This window comes from Hipposideros armiger, unplaced genomic scaffold (genome assembly GCF_001890085.2).
Source record: "Hipposideros armiger isolate ML-2016 unplaced genomic scaffold, ASM189008v1 scaffold_52, whole genome shotgun sequence".
NCBI lineage: Eukaryota > Metazoa > Chordata > Mammalia > Chiroptera > Hipposideridae > Hipposideros > Hipposideros armiger.
The window spans coordinates 2,253,687-2,264,689 of NW_017731402.1; the positions used below are offsets into that span (position 1 = coordinate 2,253,687).

An 11,003-nucleotide genomic window follows, 5' to 3' on the forward strand; every position below is an offset into this window, starting at 1 on the left:
CCCTCCATCCTTTCCTTCCTTTTTCCTAGTACATAAAATCATTCACTTTAAAACCACGTATTTTTAATAGTAGATGGTGGGATTTTCCCTTAGTTAATTTTAGAATATTTTAAAAGTACATTGAGACATCAGCGTGCTTGTATTCGTTGAACCTTTTGCATTTAACATTATACATCAGAATTTCAGAAGTTCTTTTAAAGATCTTCAATAAAAAATTATATCTGTTTTTTTCTTGTATTCTATTTTAGGAGTCAGTATTGATATTTATTGAAGCATGTATGGATGTGTGTGTATGGATGTGTGTGTATGGATGTGTGTTAGATATCTAAGACTTCCTAGTCTTATTCTTCGTGTCCTTGATCTCTGGTTTCAAAGTGGATTCAGATTTTTAAAAAATCATTCACTCTCCTGCTTTACACTTTAGCATCAAAATCAGCTGATGGTTTATGCTCACTGGCATGAATCAACTCCATGTTTAGGTAGAAATCTGAATCATTTGATATTATACTGATAGATCCGACTTAATGCTCTTTTAGGAAAAATAGTAAGTTATTATACTAGGTAACTTTACAAATAGTCTCAAAAACTATAATGGTAAAAACAGTTCAGAAATAAGTAAGCCTTGACATCAGGACCACTGATGTGAAGCGTGCAAGAGTAGCTTATTGCCGATGTCTTCAGTTCCTCTGAGTCACTGAGTATAATGAAATTCACTTAACATCTCACTAGAACGTTGGTTTGAGGGGACAAAGCTATCAGGTGTTTTAGCAGGCATGGTTCAATCTAGCATATATTCAAATATATAATAAGAAATGGTGTAGCAGGAATGCACTGACATTTTCTCCTCTGCAGATTTTAAGGTTTTTTGTTGCTGTTGCTGGGAGCTGCCACTTGTGGTGTGTACGTGTGTGGAGGTGTCGAAAAACTACCCGTGCTTGAATAAGAAATAGTTTCACCACTGTCATTCTGTCATTTGCCTTGGGTTTTCACTTGAGACAATTTGAACTGCTTCTCTTCATGTGATCGCCACAGGTTCACGGTCAGCAATGAACAAGCAACCCAATAATGTTCCTGTTGTTGCATTTCTGTAATATTTTAAGTTCCTTATTTAGTATTTGAAATGGCTGAATCTGTATCTTCCCCTATGCAGGAAACAAAGTTATAATAGGCTTAGTACTTACAAGGAAAATGTCACTATATGTCTTACTAGCTTTTTAAGTAAGTGTGTGTATATGCATGTATTTTGCATTACCACTGAGCTTCAGTAGCGAATCTGAGACCATTTCATGTATATGTACCTTATGATTTAACTTTCCATGTTGGCCTTTTCCCAGTAAGTTTTTAAATTATTGCCATAAGTACAGGGGCTTGATTTTCTCCCAAGCATCTTGCACATAATAGGCACTCCACAAATATTTGTTGAATTGAATTTCATCTTCCTCCATGATAATGTAAAATGGAGTTTGTGAGCTCACATTTCAGACATTCTTAATAAAGGTGGCAGAGCAAGCAAGCCAACATCCCTGTTAGTGAATTCCCAGGGTCAGGTAGCCTGGATTACGGCCTGGGTGTGACATTGTTAAGAATACAGAGGGGATTTGAATGATTTAGCTTGCTCTAGACATGTATATCTTATGATTAAGCCAAGAGCCCTTTGGAGTTTGATAGATGTTTTTATTCATTTTCCTTTAGCTAATCTTAGTGGAACCTATTAGAATATCAAGCGTGTCGGTGAGCAGCTCTGCCATCTCCAAGCATTTAGCTAAAATCTTACCCTCACAGCTTTGCTGGATATCTATGTTTTGTGGTAATAAGACTTTATTTGTTAAGCCAGTAAAATCCATTGTCAGGCATTGCAAGTCATACGCAGGACTTGGCAATATCAGAAATTCTAGTTGATCCACAGGACTGGGGTGAGCCATTTTCTGTCCCTTCTTCCTTTCAGCCTCCATCTAGTCTCCTCTCATCTGCTTTTATTGCTGTGTTGTTTCTCTTTTACCCTGTCTTTTTCTGACTGTGGATTGCTATTAGTGCAGCTTGTGCTGTAGTGACACAATCAGTAGCAGGTTGTGAGGGGCTGTGATAAGAGGAGTCCCATACAATCACATCCAGATATCACGGTAGTAGACACTAGATAACCTTTCAGTTGTCCAAGCACACAGGCTGTCCGCGGGCACACCTCCAGGCAGAGGCAGAAATCTGGGCAGATCTGAGGATGCTGAAAGGGGCACATGTGTGGCCGACATCACAGGAGAGCTTAAAAGTCGATCTTTATCTTCACTCTTGCCTTTTTTCTCCAAGCCACTCTTGCTGCTTCAATAATTCTTTTACCAAACATGTTTGATTTTTATATCCTGTGGTAGAAATGGTGTGCCTTTCTCCTAAAATAACTTTGTAGATCTTTACTGGAAAGACAGTATCTACTGAAGTACTCTGGTGGGCTTTCTTTTTAACCTTTTCCCTCATACCTAGTGTCACGTCTATCTACCTAATATTGATATGAGATGATTTTGTACCTTGTGCTGTGGCATAACCAACCCTAATGCCTAGCATAATGCCTGGGCCACAGCAACAGCTTAAGATGTGGTAGCTATCATTATTGATAATGATTTTCATATCAATAATATTATGTTAGATATAATGTAGTTCTAAATATATCATTTTGTGTATCATTCAGTCAAATTAGTGTCAGTAGGTTCAAAGCATTAGGTATAGGATCTGACATTACACATTCAGCGTTTGACAAAATGGCTGTAAGGCGCCGTGCTGTGAGAAACAAAAGGCGATGTACGCATTCTTCAGTCCTTCCCATTTTCTGCATTTTTACACTTTTGCATATGTGCATCTGCCCTCATCTGGATGGCTTGATTCCTTCTGGTTCATAGTCATGGCTCTGATACTGCTTTTCAGCCAACGTTGCTGGTGGGTCAAATTTTATAATTTTAATTTATAAAATTAAGTTTAATCATGCTACTCTCTCATTTAAGTCTTTAGACAGGAGTGTTCAAACTTGACGGCCTGAAGTCACCTGGAGTGATCATTAGGCAGAGTCTGGCTCATTCCCAGAGATACTGACTCAGGCCGGCTGTCAGGTCCAGGACCCTGTATTCTGACAAGCACCTCTGATGATTCTGAGAGAAGCTCTGCTTTAGTGGCTCCCGAGCCTGCAGGACACAGTTCAGACCCCTCGGTGTGGACCTTCGACGAGCCATCCATTGCATTCTTCATCTTGCTCACCTGTGGTTTCATCAGCATCCATCCTATGATGATTCCTGCCTTTATCCTTTTTCACATCCTGCTGTCTTTCTGCCAAGTTACTCCTTCTGTGAGGCTCCCCCTGGTCACCAAGGTGGACTTGGTACTTTTCTCCATTGTGTCCCTTATCTTATGTTATAATCCCCCCTTTTTATAGCACCATTCATACCACATTGTAATAATTTCTTTATGTGAACTATTTACTATTATTTTTGAGTTCCATGACTAGAAAACCATCTTGTTTATCTTTGTATCCCCAGTGTCTTGCACAAACATATGTGAATATGGAATGAATGAATTACATACAGGAATGAAATTCAGAAAATCTTGAATTTTTTTTACTTGTAAAAGATATAAATATAATGTAAATTTGTCTATTACTTATACACCTTAGGTTCTTTAGCTATAGTATAGAAATATTGGGTTGTCGGAAAAGTCATGATGCATTTTTGCAACAAAAAAACAGAAAAAATATGCCATGACTTTTCCGACAACCCAATAGTATTTATTTTCTACTTCCCTTTAAATATCATTTAATTTGGAGCAGAGATTTATACAAAAGAGGCAGAGTTAGTGGTAATCCTGGAAATAATTTTTGGGAGAGCAGCCACTTGAGATGCGTCTTGAAGGATGGGTAGAAGTATGACTCGAGTGGCAGTAGGGAGATTGAAAAAGGAACATCATCCTGCCATAAGCGATGCAAGGCAGAGATGCCTGAGACTGCATGGTTCTGGAAAGTACACGTGGTTTAATTAGATTGCAGTAAAAGATTTAGGGGTTGTGGTTAGAGATGAATTTGGAGGAGTAGGCAGCAATGTGTTTGGGAGGGTGTTTTGTACTTTGCAAAGAAGTCTTTGCTTTGCAAAGATTTTATCTACAGGTTATAAAATGCAGTTGAAGCCTCTTAAGCTAGAAAGAAACATTGATGGAAAAACTGAGACAAAAAGGAAATCAGTTAAGGGGATGTTGTTGTAATTTTATGATAGAAGAGGTGATTAGCAATTTAAAACAATTTTATAAAGATTTTTTATGATGTTCTTTGTTCTGCCAAGTACTCTGATAGGCTTAGGGTTACACAAAAGCAGTAAGACATTGTGGTACCCAAGTGTAAATATACAAATTAACCAAAAAATATAGCCAAGACACACAAATTTGTGAGGTATAGTAGATATAAAATATTACGAGAACTAGATTTATCGTGGACTAACGTTCCTTGGGAGAATTAGGGTCTTGATGGAAGAAAAGGGACTGGAGTAGAGGAAAGGAGAATATTTTAGGCAGAGGAATAAATACGTAAAAGTGATCAAGGATGAGGGACCCTGGTTGTGGTGCTAGAGGCTGTTTGTTAAAGCTGGAAAAGTATTTGGTATCAAACCGTGCCATAGGCCTGGAATGGTATGCTGACGGGTTTTGCATTTTATCCTAGACCTTTACTTTCTAATTATGAAAATAGCATATATCGGTTATGTATAATTTAAGAAATACATAGAAATATGAAGAAAATGAAAATTTCTATAATTTCATCACAAAATGTAACTTATATTAACATTTTTGTGTATTTCTTTCCATTGTTTCTCACCATGCTCATATATACTTACGCATTCAACATACGAAATCAGGACCATACTATGTGTGTACGCATACAAGCATGTGTGTAATTTTATCTTACTTAAAATTGGAACATTGGCATTTTTCCATGTGGTTAAATGTGCCCAGAAAACAAGATTTTTAGTGATTGAAGTATTAATTCTATTATATGGGTATGCTTAAATTATTTACCTGTTTCCTTATTGTTAGATTATATAAGTTTTCAATTTAAAATAATGGATACTGTTTCACTGAACGTCTTTGCACATAAACCCTTGTCTATATTTCTGACTTTTGAAAATAGGGTTCTAGAAATAAATGTACTGGATCAGACAGTCTTAAGGGCTCATGATACATTTTACCAAATTACTCTGCCAAATGGCTGCTATTTAAAGTCCTGCCTGCAGTGTGTGGCTGTGACTTTCATTGGTCTCCTGGCTAAGTATTTTTTAGTATGTACTGTTTATTATTAGTTTTGTAAATGGTATCTTCTGGTTATTTTAACTGCTATTCCTGGAAAACTAGTTTGAGCAGCTTTCCCTCTATACTTATGACTATTTACGTTTCTTTTATTGTGAATTATCCTCGACCTTTATGGTATTTTTCTCTTTTATTTGGGGATTAGTATTTTCTCATTGATTTTAATAAAGAAGATGTGGTATATATACACAATGGAATACTACTCTGCCATAAGAAAAGATGAAATAGTGCCATTTGCGACAACATGGATGGGCCTTGAGATTATTATGCTAAGCGAAATAAGTCAGACAGAAAAAGCTGAGAACCATATTATTTCACTGATATGTGGTATATAAAACTGAAAACAACAAAGGAACAAGACCAACAAATGAAGAAATAAAAACTCACAGACAGACCATAGTTTAGTGGTTACCGGAGGGTAAGGGGTAAGGGGTCGTAGATGAGGGTAAAAGGGATCAAATATGTGGTGATGAAAGGAGAACTGACTGACTGGGTCGTGAGTGAGCACACAATGTGATATACAGATGGTGTATTACAGAATTGTACACCTGAAACCTATGTAACTTGACTAACCATTGTCACCCCAATGAACTTTAGTTAAAAATAAATAAAATATAATATCTAAAATGAATAAAAAAATAGTTATATATTTAGATTATGACTCATCAGTCCTATTTCTTACTTGCCTTTTAACATTTTTATAGTAGTGAATTTTAAATTTAAGTATGTTTGGAAAGTCCATTCTCATCTTGAGATCAGATATATTCACCTATATTTTTATTTAGTTTTTAATTATCTTGTATTTTCTATTTCTCTTAATAACCCACGATAATGGCAGTTTTTGGCAGAAGAGTGACATGATTAAATTTGTGCTTCAGAAAAAAGCCCCGTGGCTCTGTGAAGGTCAGACTGGAGGAAGGAGAGACAGGGGCAGTGAACCCTGTGTAGAGGAGAAAGATAAAGATCTGAATGTGGTGATGGTGACAGTGGGGATAGAATGGAAGAGGAGTGACTCTCAGCTGATGAGATGGGAGGTACAGCGGGCTTAGCAGGAGGGTGGAGACTAGTGCACGGGATATGAGGGACGGTGGCACATCCAAATACAAGCCGTTGGAAATACAGGATGGAAACTCCTGCCGGAGGCTGGTCTGGCGGATGATGGACATCAGGCAGCCACCTACATAGAAGATGATGTGGGAGGAAGAAGGAGTTTGCAGAATGGCTCAGAAGGGTGGTCAGAATTAGAAGGCCCGCCAGGAAGTTGTTCTCTGGGAAGCTGGGAGAGGTGGCTTTTTAATCTTTTTATTCGTACTTTTTCTCTGGATTGCTCAGTAAAAACAGTGTCGGATACTGCAAAGAGATTAAGGAGGGGAGAGAATGAAAAGTTGTCATTGGATGAGTCTACTACTTTCTGTAAATTTGGCTAAAAGCAGGGAGAGAAATACATAGAAGACGGGGCATGGTCAAAGGATCTCACCTTTTTGTAGATTCTAAGTACACTTGAGCATGTTCTCTGTTGAGAGAAAGCAATCTGTGAACAGGGAGAGACGGGAGGTAAAGTGGGAAAAGGAGAGATTTGATGGTGCAGCCACTTAAAAGCATGAGAGGCCATGATAAATGCATTATTCTTTCAGGTGGAACAGTAGTTCTTTCCCAGAGAAAAGAGTGGCCTGTAAGTTATTGAAACCAATTTGAATCCGTTCTATGAGTAAGAAGACTCCCAGCTTCTATAATGAACTTTTATTTCTTTGTTTCTTAAAAACGAATCGATGATTTTACAATTGTTTCAGCACAAAGTTCTCCGGATTGTGTAAGTTCGTATCTTTTGCCTGCTGCTGACTGGCAGTTGGTGAGTTACTTTCATGATAGAGATACTTAAAGAGACAGCTTAATAAAATTAAAATTCCTTTGACTATTAATTGTTCATCAATGAATGTATGAAATTAAACGCTTTTAACTATAACCATCTTTTATAAATATCTGTTGCAGGGAAATTTACCTAAATATTCTCATAACTCCCTGATGGTTCAAGCAATAAAGACCAACCTGACAGACCCGGATGTACACGTGCTTTTCTTTGATGTGGAAGCGCTGATTATTCACCTCCTGACTGAAGAAGCCGCCAGGCCGAACACTGCGCTTATTTCCCCAGAGAACTTGCAGAAAGCATCTGGCAGGCCGGACAAAGGGGGCTCTTTTCTGACCGGAAAACGAGCAGCAGTTCTCTTCCAACAAGTGAAAGAAACCATCAAAGAAAACATCAAGGAGCACCTCCTGGACGACGAAGAGGAGGATGAGGAAACCATGAGGCAGAGGAGGGAGGAGAGCGATCCTGAATACCGGGCCAGCAAATCGAAGCCCTTGACCCTGTTAGAATATAATTTAACGATGGACACCGCGAAGCTGTTCATGTCCTGCCTTCACGCCTGGGGTTTGAATGAAGTTCTGGATGAAGTTTGTCTCGATCGCCTGGGGATGCTGAAACCCCATTGCCCAGTTTCATTCGGTCTCTTATCGAGAGGAGGCCACATGTCACTGATGCTTCCCGGTCATAACCGGGCCGCTTCTAAGCTATCCCACGGGAACGCGGACGTCGGAAGGAAGCTGCCGGCAACGGAGGGAGTGGGGAAGGGCACGTACGGAGTGTCCCGAGCCGTCACCACGCAGCACCTACTGTCCGTCATCTCTTTGGCAAATACCCTAATGAGTATGACCAACGCAACGTTTATTGGTGATCACATGAAGAAGGGCCCGACCAGGTGTGACCATGATCATTGGATTTTATTGTCATGTTAAAAAAAACAGCCACTGTTTATTACCTTTTTTTTTTTTTTTGGCAGGGGGGAGGTTCTACCCATTTTAGCAGTTTTGTGTCATTTCAATGTTCCCCCTTTACATTTTAAGACACAATGTGCATGACTTAAAACATAATAAAAATTATATAGTTTTATCGATACTCGTAATGACTAGCTATTTAAAAAAAGAATTCAGAATGAGAGAGCAGGTTACAGTTCAGTTTTAATAGATGAATTCTAGACTAGCACTTGAGTAAATATGATCTTTGAAGTGTACCTACTTAAAGTTCGCAACAGCATTTAATTCAAAATGTGTATTTGGTTGAAATGCTTCTCTTCATTTTGACCCCTATGTAATGAATAATATATGTTGAATGATTGGTTTCAGAATTTTATGAGAACTATAGTCAGAATTCTTCAATGGGAAAAGAGAAAACTTTAAGTATAGGAGAGTACTCTTTTAATATTTCTAGACTTAACTTGAATTGCTATTTCCTATTTCCCAGAAATCTTAAAGACTTTTTTTTAAACTGTGGTTTTATTATGTTAGTGAGAGTTAACCATGTTAAGATTTTTTTTTTTAATGTAACATACTTAAGTAGCATTTACCTTGTGTCTGGCTCTATTGTAAGTGCTTTACAGATACTATCTCAATAATGCTTTTAACTCTATAAGGTAGGTACTTATATTTTATTACAGATGAGAAAACTGAGACACAGAGAGGTTAAGTAACTTGTCCAAGATCACACAGCTAGTAAGTGGTAGAGCCAGAATTCAAAATGAGACAGCCTGCCTCTAAAGCCCAAGATTTCTTAATGCCTTATTACCTTTTTTCAGATTTTAGGGCTGACTTATTTTAAACTCAATGTATGAGCCCATGATTTCTTGGAACTAATGATATGGGATGAGCTGAAATCTCAGCATGCTAATATTGAACAAAGAAGGACTAATTATATTTGTCAGTGGTAGCACATTAAAGTGTTCATAAATATTTCTTAAACTAGTATAAAGCATAAATTGTAGCTGTGAAATTTTTACTTGCTATTTGCTAATCCTTTAATTTACTATATTAAAATTTGAAATGGAAAATGTTAATAGGTACAAAACAAAAAAAAATGTGAATAGGTACAAAACAAAATGTCCCTATTTTTAGTCCTGATGTTTTGTATGGAACAGTAAATTGAAAGTGTTCTGTATGTGTTTCTTTTGCAGTTCATTTGGAACTAGACAGTTTAATATTTTAAATCATTCTGGAAATGTGAAAATATGAACATATATATATATATATACATGTATCTTCTTCTTCTTTTTAAAGGCCACCCAGACCAAGCACCCCAGACCTTTCTAAGGCACGGGGTTCCCCTCCAACTTCCAGAAGTGTTGTTCCAGGACAGATTAAACAAGGTAAAATTAAATCTTATTAAGTAATTGACATGACATTTCAGCCCTAGAAACTGAGGAGACACAGCTAATGTATCATCATAACATTTTGTTTGTCTCAGATTGTTAAAAGATAGAAAAGTTGTTATGTTCCAGATGTAAATATAGATAATTAAGATGTCAGTTAAAAATAAATCAGATTTATTTAGAAATTGATAAATGAGCATATTTCACATAATTTTATTGTACAGTCTTTGGCCTAATTTTTATGCATTAGAGGCACCTTAACTTGACAACACTAGTGCCTTAATTGTGCATATCTTGAGTTTAAAAGTTAAACTTACTGTTTACCTACATTTAGAAATGTTTAAATTCTTTTTTTCATGCTCTTGCTATTCTGCCATATGCCAGTAGTTCACACATTGTAATCCGAAGTGGAAATCTTTTCTTTTTATTTAAATCATCGTACATCTTAACTTTTGTCTATAGCTTTGTTTTTCATTAGGGTCTTTTTTATGTCCTCAAGTTTTTTGAATATATGGGTATAATTTCGTTGTGGTCATGAGAGGAGGCAAGCACAGCTTTTACCTAATCTGCCATCTTGACCGGAAGCCTCTGGGGCGATTTTAATTGGTTTTGTTTTCCTCATTATGGACTGTGCTTTCCTGCTTGTTTGCATGCCTGGTAATCTTTGATGAGATGGGAGATATTTGAATTTTACCTGATTGGGTACTGCATTTTTTTTGCATTCTTATAAACCTTCTTGAGCTGTTACGTTCCTTGGAAACACTTTGATCTCTTTTTGGTCTCGCGTTTATGTTTTGTTAGGTGGGTTTGGAGTGGTGCTCTATGTCTAAGGATAATTATTTCCCATTACTAAGGCAAGACCTTCCTGAGTACTCTATCCAATACCCCACGAATTAATGAATTGTTCAGTCAGGCTGCGGGGCGCAAGCACTGTTTCTGGCTCTTTGGTAGGTTCTTTCCTCAGCTTCTCGTAGTTTCCTGACATGCGTACTGATCAGTACTCTGCTGACTATTTAAGGGGGTAGAGAGGTCTCTGAAGAACTTCGATCTTTGCAGCTCTCCTCTCTCTGTCCTATGAATTCTAGCCGCCTTAGTTTCCTGAGACTCTCAGCTCTGTCTCTTCGACTCAGGGAAACTTCTGTCTCGTCCTCAATTTCCCCTTCCTGTATCCTGCCCTAAAAAACCCCTCCAGACAGTAAGCTGGGGCAATCATGGGGCGCACTTTTTTTTTTTTTTAAAGGCAGGGAGTTGTTTTTTTTGTTTTTTGTTTTTGTAAAGATTTTTATTGGGGAATTGAGGGGATGGGAACAGTGCTGGGGAATCAGGGAAGGGGAACAGACAAGCCGCTGTCATCCCGTTCCTCAGTCTAGTTGCGGAGGACACTGGCCCAAGTTGGCACCATCATTGCGCTCTTCCCTGGCGAGGCAGATCAGTCGCCGGCTTCTGGACGGCCGCTCACTGCGGCTGCTGGCCGCTCAC

The 11,003-nt window shown here is 38.0% G+C and overlaps 1 protein-coding gene across 1 annotated transcript in view; it reads left to right on the top strand.

Moving 5' to 3' along the window:
• WDR7 (WD repeat domain 7) overlaps nucleotides 1–11,003 on the top strand; it is a 320,651-nt gene that overhangs the window by 80,597 nt on the left and 229,051 nt on the right. Inside the window, exons 15-16 of the mRNA XM_019640631.1 lie at nucleotides 7,312–8,081; nucleotides 9,433–9,521. Coding sequence (XP_019496176.1) covers nucleotides 7,312–8,081; nucleotides 9,433–9,521 — 859 coding nt within the window. The remainder of the gene's footprint in view (nucleotides 1–7,311; nucleotides 8,082–9,432; nucleotides 9,522–11,003) is intronic.